Below are 19,038 nucleotides of genomic sequence, written 5' to 3' on the forward strand. Positions count from 1 at the left end.
GCTGCCTTCAAGACGTCATCTTTTCCAGGGACGTCCATGCATTTTTCCAACAAGACAATGCAAAACCACATGCTGCACACATTACAAAGACATGGCTGAAGAAGAAGAAGGTACGGGTACTGGACTGGCCTGTCTGCAGTCCTGACCTGTCCCCAACAGAGAATGTGTGGAAAATCTTGAAACGAAAAATGCTACAACGATGACCCCGTACTGTTGCACATCTTAAGACGTGTTTGCAGGAAGAATGGGACAAAATAAAAGCTGAAACACTAAATCACTTGGTCTCCTCGGTGCCAAAACGTCTTTTAAGTGTGGTGAAAAGGAATGGCAACATTACAAAGTGGTAAATGCTTTACTGTCCTAACTTTTTTTGGAACGTGTTGCAGACCTGAAAAGCAGGAATGGATGTTTATTAATAAATGAAATTAAGTTGAGCAGTTAAGTTTTCCATGCTGTCCCAAATTTTTCTGATTTGGGGTTGTAAAACTTATTATTATTATTATTATTAAACATCTGCCACGTTTAATTCTAGCTGTATTAAACATCTACTTACTGTCATATTCCTGCAGCAGTTCTACAGCGGTGAGCAGCACAGCCCTGTGTTGAGGGTCTCGAATGTTTAGCTCATCCAGATCCTCCTCCTCAAGCAGCTTAAAGGTGTCCAGATCCTCATAGCCGTTAAATAAGAACGTAGGCATGTGCTCCTGAAACACATCCACACAATTCAGCAGTGAAAACACCTCCTAAACACCTCATTTTACACACCACATGACACACACTGACTGCGTTTACACCACCGCGTTTGTTTTCCTTTCTTTAAACACTCAGCCGCAGCAAACCGGCCATTACACCGTAATAAAATGGACACATAAAAATCACAACTACTCATAAAACCGACTGAATTACGGCATAATTCCGCTTTGTATCTCCTTCGTGTGGACGTACGGGTATACCGTGTTCTCAACGATTCTGAATACTTGGTTCCACCATGTTTTTTTATAGCTTGAGTATTACCCACCCACGCATGTTCACACTGGAGGTCTGAAGGGTGGAGAGCTAGCTATGTATGAGCTGTAATAACAATATTCTGTGTATGGTCGAACATGACCTTTATTCAGCATGGGAGAGTCTCAGTCTTTCATTAAAATAAGGACCACATCATTCTCTCTCCATCATTATTTCCATTCTGTCATCACAGTGTTCAGGAAAATGACTACTGATAAGACTAGACTTAACACATTCATACATTTTCACGTGTTGCCAGCACTTATCCTGGTCAGGGTTTCAGCGAGTCCAGTCTGAGAACAACAGGACAGCAACAGGATAGCCAAACATGTCTGTATGTAGACGCCCGACCAGCCGATAGCACTGCTGAAGATTCAAACCCTTTAGTGGCTAGCGTAATTTACCACTGTGCCATCAGAGTGCCCAATATAGTAGAATGGAACTAATCATTGGAGGGTTCATGGACACAAGCCTTAGATTATGTGATCATGTGCAATTCCAAACATTGATTATGTTATGTAAAGCACACCATCACTGGACTAGTGAACAGTAAACAAATATGGGTTTTCTCTCTGGTCAAAAGTATGTGGACACAGTGCTCAGGTGGTGCAGTGGTAAAAATACAGGCTGGAACCAGAGCTGGGATCTCGAATACATCGTATCGAATCTCAGCTCTGCCTTGCCGGCTGAGGCTGAGCGGCCACATGCACAACGATTGGCCTGTTGTTCATATGGGCGGGACTAAGCCGGATAGGGTCTCTCTCTCATGACTAATGCAATTACGACCTCTGCTGACTGATTGATGGTGCCTGCACAGAGATGAGAAAAGAGTGCTCTCAGGGTGTGTAGGGTGTGTCCCTCCGTACACGCAGCTAAGCTGCACTGCACTCGTCAAAGTGTAGGTGATAAGATGTATACGGCATGCTGCCCACGTGTCGGAGGGGGTGTGGGTTAGCTTCGTTCTCCTCAATCAGAGCAGGGATCGGCATCGGTGGAGAGGAAGCATGATGCAATGGGGCAACTGGACGCGCTAAAAAGGGAGAAAAATGCATAAAGAAAATATATTTTTTTAAAAAGTATGTGGACACTGTGGTGGTGTCAGGGTGCGTGTCTCTGTACACAAAGCTGATCTACATATAAAATTGCCTCATGCAGGTGAAAAGATGCAGTTGGCTACTGCACGTGTCAGAAGGGGCGTGTGTCAAACAAGTCAGCAACAGGAAAGCCAAACATGTTTGTATGTAGACGCCCAACCGGCTGATAGCACTGCAGGGAATTCAAACCCTGTAGTGGGCTAGCGCAATTTACCACTGGGTTATTGGAGTGCCCAAAATACAATTCCAAGCACTGATTAAAGTGATGTAAAGCACACAATCATTGGACCAGGGAGCAGTAAACAAATATGGGTTTTCTCTCTGGTCAAAAGTATGTGGACACGGTGCTCAGGTGGCGCAGCGGTAAAACACGCTAGCACACCAGAGCTGACATTTAGAACTTGAACTCGGTTTGAAACTCAGCTCTGTAATCCAGCAGGCTGGGCCCCTACATGAACAACAATTGCCTTTTTTTCAAGGGGAGGTGGTATCGGAGGGGACCTCATAACTGATGCAATTATGACCTCTGCTGGCTGATTGATGGCGCCTGCACAAAGACGAGGGATTATGTGATCAGGGTCTGTCTCTCTGTACACAAAGCTGACCCGCATATTAACTCAACTCATGCAGGTGAAAAGGTGCAGTCAGCTACTGCACACGTGTCAGAGGGGGCATGTGTCACTCATAGCTCTTCTCAACCAATGCAGTAACTCATGCCAAACAAGACAGCAACAGGATAGCCAAACAGGTCTGTATGTAGACGCCCAAGTGGCTGACAGCACTGCAGGGATTTTGAACGACTGGCTTTTGTTTAAGGGGAGGTGGTGTCGGAGGGGACCTCATAACTAATGCAATTACGACCTCTGCTGGCTGATTGATGGCGCCTGCATAGAGACGAGGAATAACGTGTTAATCAGGGTGTGTCTCTCTGTACACAAAGCTGATCCGCATATTAACTCGCCTCATGCACACGTGTCAGAGGGGGCATCATAAAATGCTTTCCACAAGATTTGACTGTAGGAATTTCTGCCCATTTAGTCAGAAGAGTATCCGGAAGGTAAGGTTTTACTCTTGTTATTGCCACACACCTTGTTTTCAAATTGTTTTCATTCAGGTACTTCAGTTTCCTCCCTTCTCCCAATAAATTGCCAAAATGTAAGTTGTAACAGGGTGTGAGTGAGTGTTTGACGCCCTGTCATCGACAGGCAGCTCTGGCTGAGATGTAAGCCTGCCCTTATCCTGATTAGGTTAAAGCAGTTACTTAAGATAAAAAACAGAGTTTATTTGATCTAAACATCAAAGCCACCACCCAAAGACCTCACTGTACCCTATGGGTTTGTCCGAAAACCTAGTGATCTCTCTTCATAGACTGCGTTTACATCATCCTACGCCAGCTCCAGAGAAAAACGCTGTCCAAATTGTTAGTCACCTTAAAATGCTGCCTACTATTTCGAAGCTATAATCTGACTGAATAACAAGGGAGCAACTGAATAACAGAGGGAGATGTTAGCTGGCATGCTAGTGGGTTGTGCCGCCTCAGCCTGTTGGTTTGATTGGCTTGAGGCTAACTGTGTGGTGACCTAATCACCGTAATCGCTGTCTAACTAGTGCGTCTAAATACCCTGCCTTATAAGTTCAATTCTCTCTACTTAGGCAGCTGCCTAGGTAGGCAGTAGGCAGCAAGCGCAAACCCAAATACTCACTAGGTATTTTTGAGACTAGGTGTGACCCCTTTTCTCTCTCACCTTCAGGTTAATCCTCTCCAGCAGCTCTTCAACAGAGCTGGGCTTGGGTGTCCGACCCTTCTTCCTTCTCCTGATGGTGCGTTTGGGTTTCTCCTCCTCCTCAGCCAGAACGTCCACATAGATGAACTTAAAAGTTCCCACTTTGTTGTTGAGCAGCCCCATCCACGTGCCCATGGGTGGCTTACTGATGATGTCTATCACATCCCCTCTCTAAACACAGTGGAGAAAAAAGAGAAATAGACCACATAAGTAAGTAGTTACAATCCAGTTGGTATAAACTATGTAGCCAAAAGTATCTGCTAGAAGAACACCACTACTAACAACATTCTGTGGTAAAAAGTTATTGAAAATCCCTTCTAATGATTCGGTTTAGGTGTTTCAACCTCATCCATTTTTAACAGGTGTCTAAAATAAATGCAACACTTCTATCATGAAGGGAACAGTTTAAGAACAGCCATTTTTTGGTCCAGAACATGATTTGATACGTTTAATGTGAAGGTCAGGTGGGGCCGCATTAAATTATGCTAGCCCACCCACACTGGAATCCAGGGTTGGAATCATCCAGTCAGGCATCTGCATACAGATCAACCCTGTGATGATTTGGCAGCCTGTCCAGCGTGTTTTACAGCAATATGCCAAGTGAAACTGTAAAGCTTGATGGAGGATGATAGCCTGGGACCATTTTCATGTTTTGGACCAGGTCCATAAAGATGCAGCATGTAAGATTCACTTTCACTTTTCAACTTTGTGGAAAGAGTTTGGGGAAGACTTGTCCCTGATTCAGCATTACAACATCACCCTGCAAATGAGGTGAAATGACTTGCTATGGGGGGCATTCACATGAAAAGTGGCAAATTTTACATGATTGAACACTGATCCAGTTTGTCGCTGACTTTAACAAAGCGCCTCCAATGAGACAAACTGTTTGATATGATGTGGTAAGTGACTCAGGCACTACAAACAATGCTTAATGCTAATGTGGTTTATTGTATTAAAGCAACGAGCAAGGAATTTCATTAGTGAAGAGAACTTATGAGCAGTAATAATTAACAGGTTTAGTGTTTCTATGTCATATAGAAACACTAATACATTAAGTCTCATTAAGCTTTATTTTTAACGATAAGCGTTTTAGACTCTCGGAACAGCTGATTCTCACAATTTCTCAGCACCCCGAGCTGTAACACAAGTTTAAAAGTGAAACATTAGGGAAAATACAGTTAAACACAGATACATGTGGACGCTTTCAGAGTGAATCTGATAATTATTCCACACAAATGCAGATGCGTCTTATATTCGCACTTTGAAAGCGTCAGTTTACGCCAAAGCTCGCGATGAGAAAAGCGCAAAATGCTTCTCATGTGAATGCACCCTAAGTTTGACAAGGCCTTCACTTAATCCAACATGACTAGAACAGATTCGAATGCTGACTGTAAGTACGTACCACTCCTGGCGCGCCTACTTTGGATGTAAATGAAGACATTGATAGATAGTGTGGGCAGTTGTAACCTAGTGGTTAAGGTACTGGACTAGTAATTGAAAGGTTGCTGGTTCAAGCCTCACTGTTGGGCCCTTGAGCAAGGCCCTTAACCCTCAATTGTTTAGACAATATACCGTCACAGTACTGTAAGTCACTTTGGATAAAAGCGTCTGCTAAATGCTTGAAATGTAAAATGTTAATATAACGAGGGATGCTGGCTGTTCTACCTTGAGTTTGAGGGAGTCTGTATCATACGGGCTGGGAGTGAAGTCTGTGTGCACCCGGGCTCTGCCACAGAAAGGTCCTCTGTACGGAGGCTCTTCATCATCTCCATCCTCGGACTTCACGCTCTCGCGGTTACTGGCCGACGAGTCTGTAGTGCTTACTGTCTGGCCACCTGCAGAAACGAATGACAGAAAAAATTATGGTCATAGTCTTTTTGTTCACACCTTCTCGTTTACTCAATTTATTCTGACTTCATGATGGGGTCATCCAAATTTGGTTTCTGGGACGATGAGATTTTACCCTAGAATGTTCTGGAACATAATTTTATTCATGCAACAATGTCATATCTATTTACACCAATCAGGCATAACATTATGACCACTTTCCTAATATTGTGTTGGTCCCCCTTTTGCTGCCAAAACAGCCCTGACCCATTGAGGCATGGATTCCACTAGACCCCTGAAGGTGTGCTGTGGTATCTGGCACCAAGATGTTAGCAGCAGATCCTTTAACTCCTGTAAGTTGTGAGGTGGGGTCTCCATGGATCAGACTTGTTTCTCCATCACATCCCACAGATGCTCGACTGGATTGAGATCTGGGGAATTTGGAGGCCAAGTCAACACCTCAAACTCATTGTTGTGCTCCTCACACCATTCTCCTGACTGGTCTGCGGCTACGCAGCCCCATACGCAACAAACTGAGATGCACTGTGTATTCTGACACCTTTCTATCAGAACCAGCATTAACTTCTTCAGCAATTTGAGCTACAGCAGCTCGTCTGGTGGATCGGACCACACAGGCCAGCCTTCTCTCAACACGCGCATCAATGAGCCTTGGCCGCCCATGACCCTGTCGCCGGTTTACCACTGTTCCTTCCTTGGATCACTTTTGATAGATACTGACCACTGCAGACTGGGAACACCACACAAGAGCTGCAGTTTTGGAGATGCTCTGACCCAGTCATCTAGCCATCACAATTTGGCCCATGTCAAACTCGCTGAAATCCTTACGCTTGTCCATTTTTCCTGCCTCTAACACATCAACTTTGAGGATAAAATGTTCACTTGCTGCTTAATATATCCTACCCAATAACAGGTGCCGTGATTAAGAGATAATCAGTGTTATTCACTTCACCTGTCAGTGCTCATAATGTTATGTCTGGTCAGTGTGTTTATTTACAGGGATTTTAACTTCATGTTTTACACACTTTGGTTACATTCATGACTGAACAGATAACTACTGGTTACTTATTACTTGTTGTTAAGATTCATCAGTTCACAAGTTTAATGTCACACACAGTCCTGGACAATTTTGTATCTCCAATTCACCTCACTTGCATGTCTTTGGACTGTGGGAGGAAACCGCAGCTCCTGGAGGAAACCGGACTGCTCCATCTGGGAATCGAACCCAGGACCTTCTTGCTGTGAGGCAATAGTGCTACCCACCGAGTCACTGTGCCGCTCCCCATAACTATTTACATAGACACTTATGGCATTTATCAGACACTCTGATCCAAAGCAACAAGCATCTGAGCATCTGAAGGTTAAGGTCCTTAACCCGTTAATATGAGATAGTGTCACATTATGCTAAGCAAATCTGTGAAAGATAGTTTACAATATTTAAAAATGTCTGTCATGCCCAAACATGCACAGATCTCTGTGCCTGAGGGGAGAGGAGGTTTCAGTGCCATTGTGCAACTGTGACCTCTGCTGTCTGTTCAAGAAGCCTGCACTAGTGACTGGGTATTTATGGAGTTCATGGAGTTTAAAGCTTAAATAAAGTTTGTTGCTGATCACATAGAAAAAAAAGAAAAAGCTCTCTGGAGGATTAATGTCAGATATAACCAGAATGATCAGAAATATTCTGATGAAGAAAAGCGAGGCATTTGAACCCAATAACACTGTACCTACTACCAAGCATAGAGGTGGTTGTAGTATGCACTGGACACGTTTTGCTGCCCGTAAAACTGATGTTTTACCATACAAACTAGATGGAATAATAAAAAAGAAAAATTTAAATCCTTGAATCATGCATTTGGGCAGGGGTCATCAAACTAAGGCCCGCGGGTCATGCTTTTATTTGACCTGCTCCTGTAACTACAGCCGCAATGCATGTTGTCCGGCAGAACACATAACAGTGAAAACAAAAATTGGCTACGCTGAGTGTCCGTAGATCAGGGGTCACCAACACGGTGTCCGGGGGGACCTAGTCGCCCGCAAGGACCACGTGAGTCTCCCGCAGAGCATATCCTAAAAATAGCGGTAGTCGTCATGGAGAGTGTCGGCTATGTCCGGGAACATGACGGAGCAGCTGGACCAGGATCTGGTTAAGTGCAGGTAGTTTAGCATCCAGTGCGACGAGTCCATGGAAAGCAGCAGTACATCGCAGCTTTTTAAAAAAATCTTACGTAAGTGATCATTGGGACAAACGGGACATGATTTTAACATGTGACAGTTAATGATTTCTAAAAAAGTGAAAAAAAAATGCATTATTTATTATTATTATTATTATCATTAAAGGAGAACTGTGCAACTTTACATTATTAAGGGCGTTTGTATCAAACAGGTAGCCCTTCGTATTGCTCAGTACCCTTGAAGTAGCTCTTAGTTTCAAAAAGGTCGTAGATTATATGGCGGTTGACTACTACGTAGTCATAGAGGAGCTTGCTGCACTACAAAGCATCTGATAACAGCCAATGGCGCTCCAAGCATGGTGGGTTCTGCGAAAGGAGTGATTGCGCTCATCAATAGAGAAATGAGTGACCACGGCCACTCTCTTGCAATCACCATACAGGTAAAAGCACTGTGTTGCAAAGCAGTTAAGTGGGATTCCATTATGAAAGTCGTGTCCTGTGTTAATTTCATTAAAGCTAATAATTTTAACCACAGGCAGTTTCAGGAATTATTGTCTGAGCTAAATGCTGCTTACAAAGATGTGCTTTACCACACTGAGATCTGCTGGCTGCAGTAGGCTAGCACAGACTATTCATCCAGTATACATGGTAAATAGTTTTAGTACAATGTAAGTCCTGACCTTAACCCTATTAAGATATGTGAAACAACAGATTTAGTTAAACCAATTTTACCAGGTGAAGTATTGATAGTGAAATATCAAATCAGAGTTTAGCCATAAGCTTATTAAAGCTTAACCAAATATTAGATCTACTGTCAGAATTATTTTTCTTCTTATAGTTGCTCTCATATTTAGGAGTACGCATTCTGCATACCTAATCTGGCACAGTTTTTAAATTTTTTTAAGCATTTCTCCCTTTTCTCACAATTTTAGCGTAGCCAATTAGTCTTCAGCTGCTGGGGACACCAATTCTGTTCAAGGAGGGTATATTTGCCTGCTCTACACCCCTTCTGACATGTGCGCAGTCCCTCAGCCACTTCTTTTTTTGCCCATGCCTTGGTGGATTCACACATCCTGGGTCCTTGCACAGCGTATGAAGACCCCACCCAGCAAAATCGATGGCCAATTTTGCCTAGTTTTGCCCAGCTGACCAGTAGCAGAGCCGAGATTCGAACCGGGGTGTTCAGAATCTCAGCGCTGGTGTGCTAGTGGAATATCTCACTGTGCCACCTGGGCACTTGGCACAGTATTTATGCTGGATGCTCTATCTGACTCATCCCTTCTTATTTTTACTTGGACTTGGGGCTGGACCTGAGAGTGCAACAATGAACGCACCTCTAAATGGCTAGGCTGATCGGCCACCAAGACACAGCCAAACAAGTCCGTGCAAATGCCTGACTGGCTAATACCACAGAGATTCGAACCCTAGATTTCAATGGTAGTGAACAAGTGTATTTTACAACCTAATATTATTTCAGATATTACACAATAACATTATAAAAGAACCTTATAAAACTTACTCATGGAGCTCTGTCCGCTGAGGGAGCTACGTAGACTCTCGACAGACCCTCCCGCCTTCAGTTTTGGTTTTTCCAGAGAATTCGTGTCAGGCTGTGGAGACTGAGGAGAGCTGGGAATTCCGTCTACACTCGACTGTACACATAAACAAATACATCACTTCAAATACTTCAAATAACAACAAGGTGATCAGATTAAGCTCTTGAATTAGAGAGAAGTGTCTATATATGTGTAGCTATGAATGATTTATTATAATGTATGAGCTTTTTTTATCAACTGGAACCATCAGTCAGACATACTGAGACATGGAATTAGTACATGCGTCCTTATAATTGGGTAAAACCAGCCACTGCCAATATATTACCTGCAGCTTATTAACTTATTTGTTTGCTAAAAAATCGTTGCTATACACACAAGACACTAAAAATGACTAGCATTACACGACTGTGGAGACCTATTATGTCATTGACAGGAATCTATCAGCTCTGAAATCTATATTGACGTTAAAATTTTTACCACCAGTAGAGGGTACAGGAAGCGAAGGACTACTGAATAAAATAATAAAGGATCTACAGTGGACCCTTGACTTACGAATTTAATTGGTTCCGAAGGGCTGTTCTTAACTCAAAATGTTCGTTAATTAAACCTATTTTTCCCATAAGAAATCATGTAAATAGAATTAATCCATGCCAGACCTCCCAAACCACCCCCTTATCTAACCTTTCTAATGTCTTAAATGGTCTTTTTTGTTATAAATACAACAATATTTGCCCTTAAATCTTAAATTATAGAATAGACATTCCGGTAATAGACAACAATACACAGTAGTACTGTACTGTACATAAGCACACATCACATTTCAGTACAGTACGTGTGCTGTACCATACACCATAAGCATTGTATCTACCAGAAACAACAACTCTCATATTTCTCTATTATTTTCTTCTTTAATTTAATAGCGTTGTATTTCGTAGGTGTAATTTCATGAAGGAATAACTTCCTTCCTCTCTGCGCTTTTTCTGCACCTTCTCTGGGGACATTTTAATATAGAATTTTACCAAATATAAAGAAAACACCGGAAAAACACCATCCGCTGTCCGAATGTTCGCTCACTGTGTATATATATACTGTATATATACAGTATATATATATATATATATATATATATACACACAGTGCTGGCCAAAAGTATTGGCACCCTGCAATTCTGTCAGATAATACTCAATTTCTTCCAGAAAATGATTGCAATTACAAATGCTTTGATATTAAAATGTTCATTTAATTTGTCTTCAATGGAAAACCACAAAAATAATTGTCAAAAAGCCAAATTGGATATAATTCCACACCAAACATAAAAAAGGGGGTGGACAAAAGTATTGGCACCCTTTGAAAAATCATGTGATGCTTCTCTAATTTGTGTAATTAACAGCACCTGTTACTTACCTGTGGCACATAACAGGTGGTGGCAATAACTAAATCACACTTGCAGCCAGTTAAAATGGATTAAAGTTGACTCAACCTCTGTCCTGTGTCCTTGTGTGTACCACATTGAGCATGGAGAAAAGAAAGAAGACCAAAGAACTGTCTGAGGACTTGAGAAGCAAAATTGTGAGGAAGCATGGGCAATCTCAAGGCTACAAGTCCATCTCCAAAGACCTGAATGTTCCTGTGTCTACCGTGCGCAGTGTCATCAAGAAGTTTAAAGCCCATGGCACTGTGGCTAACCTCCCTAGATGTGGACGGAAAAGAAAAATTGACGAGAGATTTCAACGAAAGATTGTGCGGATGGTGGATAAAGAACCTCGACTAACATCCAAACAAGTTCAAGCTGCCCTGCAGTCCGAGGGTACAACAGTGTCAACCCGTACTATCCGTCGGCGTCTGAATGAAAAGGGACTCTATGGTAGGATACCCAGGAAGACCCCACTTCTGACCCAGAGACATAAAAAAGCCAGGCTGGAGTTTGCCAAAACTTACCTGAGAAAGCCAAAAACGTTTTGGAAGAATGTTCTCTGGTCAGATGAGACAAAAGTAGAGCTTTTTGGGAAAAGGCATCAACATAGAGTTTACAGGAAAAAAAACAAGGCCTTCAAAGAAAAGAACACGGTCCCTACAGTCAAACATGGCGGAGGTTCCCTGATGTTTTGGGGTTGCTTTGCTGCCTCTGGCACTGGACTGCTTGACCGTGTGCATGGCATTATGAAGTCTGAAGACTACCAACAAATTTTGCAGCATAATGTAGGGCCCAGTGTGAGAAAGCTGGGTCTCCCTCAGAGGTCATGGGTCTTCCAGCAGGACAATGACCCAAAACACACTTCAAAAAGCACTAGAAAATGGTTTGAGAGAAAGCACTGGAGACTTCTAAAGTGGCCAGCAATGAGTCCAGACCTGAATCCCATAGAACACCTGTGGAGAGATCTCAAAATGGCAGTTTGGAGAAGGCACCCTTCAAATCTCAGGGACCTGGAGCAGTTTGCCAAAGAAGAATTCCAGCAGGGCATTGTAAGACACTCATTGATGGTTACCGGAAGCGGTTGTTCGCAGTTATTTTGTCTAAAGGTTGTGCTACCAAGTATTAGGCTGAGGGTGCCAATACTTTTGTCCGGCCCATTTTTGGAGTTTTGTGTAAAATGATAATTGATTTGACTTTTTTTTCATTCTCTTTTGTGTTTTTTCATTGCAAGCAAAATAAATGAAGATATTAATACCAAAGCATTTGTGATTGCAATCATTTTCTGGAAGAAATTGAGTATTATCTGACAGAATTGCAGGGGTGCCAATACTTTTGGCCAGCACTGTATATATATATATATATATATATATATATATATATATATATAGAGAGAGAGAGAGAGAGAGAGAGAGAGAGAGAGAGAGAGAGAGAGAGAGAGAGAGAGAGAGAGACGCTCAGAGTCAACTTGTTCGTGACTTCACGTGTTTCACAAATTTCGGTTCGTGGTCCTAAATGTGTTTGTACGTTAAGTTGAAAAAGATCGTTCGTAACCCAAAATGTTCGTATGGTAAACCGTTCGTAACTCAAGGGTCTACTGTACAGTGTAAAAATCATATAGCATATAGTGTCATGTTAGGAAATTGTTCAGTTATTATTTTTATACTTAATAGACTTAAGAACACATGCACATAGACTTAAGAGAAAGAAACTACAAACTTGAAACTAAACGGTAGGAGTTCTTTCCTTGCAATATATTAGAGCTCATTGGGGTAGAACATCACCACAGTACTATGCACGTACCTGTTCAGAGAACGACCCACTGTATTTCTTGGATATGCGTTTCCTCATCGTCTCTTTTACAGATTTCACTTTTCTTCCCAGAGAGATGCGAGAGGTGCTGGGTGATTTTATTACGTCCCTGTACAGAGCCTCCTGCTCCTTGTTCTACAACAACAGAGACAAACAGATTAACAAACATCTAGAAATCTAAACACCCTCGTCTCTCCTGGTTTATTGGAATTATTGTGAAACAGTGATATTGTTAAAATGTTTGTGTTCTTACATTAGGATCAGAGGCTGTACTGACCACATGAAGGGATCTGTTAGACAGGTCAAAACCCCCAAAGCTACACGTCCTCTGTAGGAATTAAACACATGGAATTAGAATCAACCCAGTACACTTTTTGAGAAATCAAATAATACCGAATATGTTTACATGCACGCCAATAATCTGATCATATTCTAAATGTACAAGTTACCTGAGTAATTTAATGGTCATGCAAATCTGAAATCTGAGGATTCTCAGCTATTATCAAATCCCATCAAATGTGATGCACTGTGTATCTGACACCTTTCTATCAGAACCAGAATTAACTTCTTCAGCAATCTTTCAGCAAAGCTCGTCTGTTGGATCGGACCACACGGGTCAGCCTTCGCTCCCCACGTGCATCAACGAGCCTTGGCCGCCCATGACCCTGTCACCGGTTTACCACTGTTCCTTCCTTGGATCACTTTTGATAAGATTCTGACCACTGCAGACCGGGAACACCCCACAAGAGCTGCAGTTTTGGAGATGCTCTGACCCAGTCGTCTAGCCATCACAATTTGGCCCTTGTCAAACTCGCTCAAATCCTTATGCTTGTCCATTTTTCCTGCTTCTAACACATCAACTTTGAGGATAGAATGTTCACTTGCTGCCTAATATATCCCACCCACTAACAGGTGCAGTGATGAAGAGATAATCAGTGTCATACACTTTACCTGTCAGTGGTCAGAATGTTATGCTATGTTTAATAAATCATTTCCTTTTTAAGAAGCAACTCCAGTTTAAATGATGCCAACTTGCCAACCACTGAAGTGCATGTAAGTACGATCATATTATTAAAAACATTTCGCATGTAAACATACTCACTGATTCACCAAACAGCAGGTCACAATAATTCATGCTCAATTTTACAATGACAATTACCACAGCAATGAGTGATTTTCTGATAGAATGATATGACAATACAAACACATGCCCAATTTCTATAAAGATCTTTAAAGATAAAACATGTACCTTACAGTGCAATCTATTTTATCAATTACCTAAGATATTAAAATATACAAAGAAAAGTAAAAACATATATATTTTTAATATGGTACCATTCTGGCAGATGGTTGAATGGTTGTAACTTTATAAAAAGCTTTTAAAAGATGATACGAAAACAAGAAAATTCAAAATAATTTGACATATCCATCCACATCTCACTGATGAAAAGTTGTCTAGCCATGCATACTGAAAAAACAAAGTATGATGTAAAATTCAAAAATACAGCACAAATACCAAATCCACCAAAAGAGCACTGCTGATGCCAAACTAAGAGATGTGACGACGGCGTGGAGAACATCTGTTCATGCTCACGATGATACAGGTACGGCCGGAGGATCCAAACACTGCAAGGCTACAGGATGAACTGCAGGGGACAGGGCTTTACTGCACCTATTATTTTAAAAGCTAATGTATCCTCAAAATGTGCTAACAGATGTGCACTGTAGTTTGTTAGTCGAATTTTGCATGTGATTAATTATTGATATTACGCAGATCACTACTACATAACATTAAAACCACCTCCTTGTTTCTACACTCACTGTCCTATTTATTAGCTCCTCTTACCATATAGGAGCACTTTGTAGTTCTACAATTACTGACTGTAGTCCATCTATTTTTCTGCATGCTTTGTTAGCCCCCTTTAATGCTGTTCTTCAATGGTCAGGACCCCCACAGGACCACTACAGAGTAGGTATTATTTGGGTGGTGGATCATTCTCAGCACTGCAGTGACACTGACATGGTGGTGGTGTGTTAGTGTGTGTTGTGCTGGTATGAGTGGATCAGACACAGCAGCACTGCTGGAGTTTTTAAACACCTCACTGTCACTGCTGGACTGAGAATAGTCCACCAGGTCTATATGAAGGTCTAAAAGATGACCAACTCAAACAGCAGCATGATGAGCAATCGTCTCTGACTTTACATCTACAAGGTGAACCAACTAGGTAGGAGTGTCTAATAGAGTAGACAGTGAGTGGACACGGTATTCAAAAACTCCAGCAGCGCTGCTGTGTCTGATCCACTCATACCAGCACAACACACAATAACACACCACCACCATGTCAGTGTCACTTAGCTAGCCCTTTTTTTTGCAGTTCATCTAGTAGTCTATTAGTGCCTCTCTCCACAGGTCCAAAGAGAGTACTGCCGGCCCTCACTTACAGACTTCTGTTGAATGCGCAGAAGGACACGCCTGGTGCATCGATCCACGCTGGACGACCACTTCCTATCGGAGTCCCTGTCATCTTCTAAAAGGCGAAGTCTTTCTGCTTTGCGGCCTAAGTGGTTGTAGAGGCCGCGCTCCACCACGTAGGTTATGTTCAGCTCGCTGACGGCTGTCCTGCCCCGCAACCGCCTTGGAGGGCAGAGCCACGTGCCTACTGTGCCAACACTAGCCTTCCCTTTCTCCCTGCCCAGCTCACGCACTCTGGGTGAGGTAGGCAACGTCACCGGAGGAGATTTGGGTTTCTGAAAGTTGCGTTGGTACACCAAGTGCTTGGTGGAGTAGGCGTAGTTGGGATCGGGCTTGTTTCGCTGCCAGGTGGATACTGGAGGGCGCTTGGCACAATCCATTGGCACCAGTATTCGATGAGGTTGAGGACAGGGCCTCATAAGGCTGTAGTGTGTGTACACAGTGTTTAAACTTACCCCGTGCGAGAGAGATGTTTTCCTGGTCTCGGCTTCATCCTCAGTGCCAGTACTGGCCAAAGGCTTGATCAGGCCGTGTGGGTGCACTGAGGGCTTCACAAGCCTGTGTGCAGAGTTCCAGGCCTCCAGGCTGCTGGAGGATGGAGACGTACTTAGACTGTCTCTGTCTCCATCCAGAGAGAGCTGATCCTGGGTCAGAGAGGACAGGGACGAGTCTACTGTGCAGCGAGCTGCCTTCTTATGGACGTCTGCGTATAGGGCGCTGGTGTCCTCACATGAAGGGGACACATCCAGACTTAGAGAGTCTACAAACATAAGAGGACGTGAGTTACACTATCAATATTTACACTGTCCACCAAAGCTATCATCTGTACACTGAGTCCTATGTTCATAAGTTTTTGGCAACAGTTTGAGGAAGTCCCTTTCCCTTTCCAGCTTGACTATGCTCCTGAACACAGGTTTATAAAAACAAGTGGTTTGACAAGTTTGATTTGAACTCAACCCTTCTGAACACAGTAGGGACGAATTGGTATATTGAAAAGCTAGGTCTTCTTGTCCAACACCATTGCCTGACCGGACAAATCTTTTTTTTTTCACCAAAGGGGTGCAAATCCTCCAGACACTGCGGCTCTGTGTGGGAACAGGTTATAAGAAGTGGTTGCAGATTGGACACGTTAGGAGGCCGTGCAGTGATCAGGCTCACCTTTTTTTTTTCCCTATTCCTCCTTTAGCGCATCCAATTGTTCAATTTGCATCGTGCTTTCTCTCTGTCTATGCCGAACCGTGTCCTGACCGAGGAGATCGAAGCTAACCCATATCCCCTTCGAAACATGGGCAGCAGCCGGATGCATTTTTGCCACCCACACATTGATGAGTGTGGCGCCACCTAGCATTGCATGCGGAGAGACACACCCTAAGGGCACTCTTCCTCATCTCTGTGCAGGCGCCTCTAATCAGCAGGCAGAGGTCGTATTCGCATTCTGACAGAGAGAGACCCACATCCGGTTCTTTGTCCCGCCCCCCAACTGAGCAACTGGCCAATCGTTGCTCATACAGCCACTCAGCCACGATGTACTCAGAATCCAGCTCTGGTTGCAGCATGTCTTTTTACCACTGCGCCACCTGAGCGGCTAGTGATCAGGCTCACCTTGATCAGATCAGGGGTGGGGGGGTGTAGTAAAGACCCAAAGATGTGTGTGTGGCGCCCAGGTGGCGCAGCAGGATATTCCGCTGGCACTTCAGCACTGAGTTTCTGAACTCCTCGGTTCGAAACTCGGTGTTGCCACCGGTCGGCTGGGCGCCATGTGGCGGGCATAATTGACGGTGCCTGTAGCAGATACTAATTGGCCACCGGACTATGTGTGGGTGGGTGGTTCTTCATACGCTGTGTAAGGACCCTGATTGGCAGAAGAGACGCCTGTGCAGAATGCAGAGGCGAGAAGATGAGGGCTGTGCACGTGTCAAAAGAGGCGTGTACAGCGACGTGCTCTCCTCATATGCAATCGAGTATCTCTTAGCAGCGGAAGACAATGAAATGTGTGTAAATTCAAAGCAGATATATGCAAACCATATTTATATACCAATACTTATATTCCCCCACTGTCACCCAACCACTATGAGAAAACCTGATCCCAGATATGCCCATTCAACCAAACTTCAGCTCTGTGTATTATTAATTCTCAAGTAACCTGCAGTCATACCTTCTGAGCCGTGCCTTTTGGCATCGTCTACTTTAATAAGCTTCTTACGGACACGCCGGGTAGAGTTGACCAGTTTGTGAAGCCTCTTAAATTTCACAGAGTCCTCCTGCTCGTCATCAGACTGTTCACGAGACTACAGAGAGAACAAGTGAAAATACAGTTTGAGTTCACATATTTGTACATGAGAAAAATATTATATGAATAAAACACTTAATAAAACAGGTAGCATATATGTACTATATGGCCAAAAGTATGTGGACAGCTGACCATAAGATTTTTGGACATCCCATTCCAAAAATGTGGAAGTTGTTCAGGAGTATCACTACAATAAGAGTCTATGATAGTTCAGGAGCATTTTCTGGGGGAATCTGTACCCATTGTGAGGTATCCAGTGGGGTTGAGGACCAGAGATGTGTGCAGGCCACTGGAGTTACTCATCAACCCATGCCATTATAGCCTCGTTTTGGGCATGGGGTAAGTCATGCTGGAACAAGCAAGTAATTTTGGAAAGCTTGAAGGAACTGAACTCAATAATGGAGGCTGGGCCAACATACTTTTGGCTTTATAGTACAGACACACAAATAATGTTACAGTGTATGGATGGCATTATGGGATGTTAATTCAAAATGAACTGTTACTGTTAGTTATTAAGCTTGTGTTATGGTTGTGTGTTAAACACTGATTTCCAGATTAAATCAAGCATTACCCCTAATTATCACCCTTAATTAAACCAAAGCCTTCAAGTACCACCTACATGAATGCACACACAATTCATCACACACTTACAGTGTATCACAAAAGTGAGTACACCCCTCACATTTCTGCAAATATTTCATTATATCTTTTCATGGGACAACACTATAGACATGAAACTTGGATATAACTTAGAGTAGTCAGTGTACAACTTGTATTGCAGTGTAGATTTACTGTCTTCTGAAAATAACTCAACACACAGCCATTAATGTCTAAATGGCTGGCAACATAAGTGAGTACACCCCACAGTGAACATGTCCAAATTGTGCCCAAAGTGTCAATATTTTGTGTGCCCACCATTATTATCCAGCACTGCCTTAACCCTCCTGGGCATGGAATTCACCAGAGCTGCACAGGTTGCTACTGGAATCCTCTTCCACTCCTCCATGATGACATCACGGAGCTGGTGGATGTTAGACACCTTGAACTCCTCCACCTTCCACTTGAGGATGCGCCACAGGTGCTCAATTGGGTTTAGTCCATCACCTTTACCTTCAGCTTCCTCAGCAAGGCAGTTGTCATCTTGGAGGTTGTGTTTGGGGTCGTTATCCTGTTGGAAAACTGCCATGAGGCCCAGTTTTCGAAGGGAGGGGATCATGCTCTGTTTCAGAATGTCACAGTACATGTTGGAATTCATGTTTCCCTCAATGAACTGCAGCTCCCCAGTGCCAGCAACACTCATGCAGCCCAAGACCACGATGCTACCACCACCATGCTTGACTGTAGGCAAGATACAGTTGTCTTGGTACTTCTCACCAGGGCGCCGCCACACATGCTGGACACCATCTGAGCCAAACAAGTTTATCTTGGTCTCGTCAGACCACAGGGCATTCCAGTAATCCATGTTCTTGGACTGCTTGTCTTCAGCAAACTGTTTGCGGGCTTTCTTGTGCGTCAGCTTCCTTCTGGGATGACGACCATGCAGACCGAGTTGATGCAGTGTGCGGCGTATGGTCTGAGCACTGACAGGCTGACCTCC

The 19,038-nt window shown here is 43.3% G+C and overlaps 1 protein-coding gene across 1 annotated transcript in view; it reads right to left on the minus strand.

Moving 5' to 3' along the window:
- The window catches only part of sash1a (SAM and SH3 domain containing 1a), a 515,589-nt gene that overhangs the window by 20,559 nt on the left and 475,992 nt on the right, over positions 1 to 19,038 (minus strand). The window contains exons 9-16 of the mRNA XM_063001943.1: positions 17,307 to 17,439; positions 15,121 to 15,911; positions 12,932 to 13,006; positions 12,670 to 12,813; positions 9,419 to 9,551; positions 5,549 to 5,718; positions 3,845 to 4,054; positions 554 to 704 (exon numbers count right to left, since the gene is read on the minus strand). Of these exons, the coding sequence (XP_062858013.1) occupies positions 554 to 704; positions 3,845 to 4,054; positions 5,549 to 5,718; positions 9,419 to 9,551; positions 12,670 to 12,813; positions 12,932 to 13,006; positions 15,121 to 15,911; positions 17,307 to 17,439 (1,807 nt within the window). The remainder of the gene's footprint in view (positions 1 to 553; positions 705 to 3,844; positions 4,055 to 5,548; positions 5,719 to 9,418; positions 9,552 to 12,669; positions 12,814 to 12,931; positions 13,007 to 15,120; positions 15,912 to 17,306; positions 17,440 to 19,038) is intronic.

Source organism: Trichomycterus rosablanca, chromosome 9, assembly GCF_030014385.1.
Source record: "Trichomycterus rosablanca isolate fTriRos1 chromosome 9, fTriRos1.hap1, whole genome shotgun sequence".
Taxonomy (NCBI): domain Eukaryota; kingdom Metazoa; phylum Chordata; class Actinopteri; order Siluriformes; family Trichomycteridae; genus Trichomycterus; species Trichomycterus rosablanca.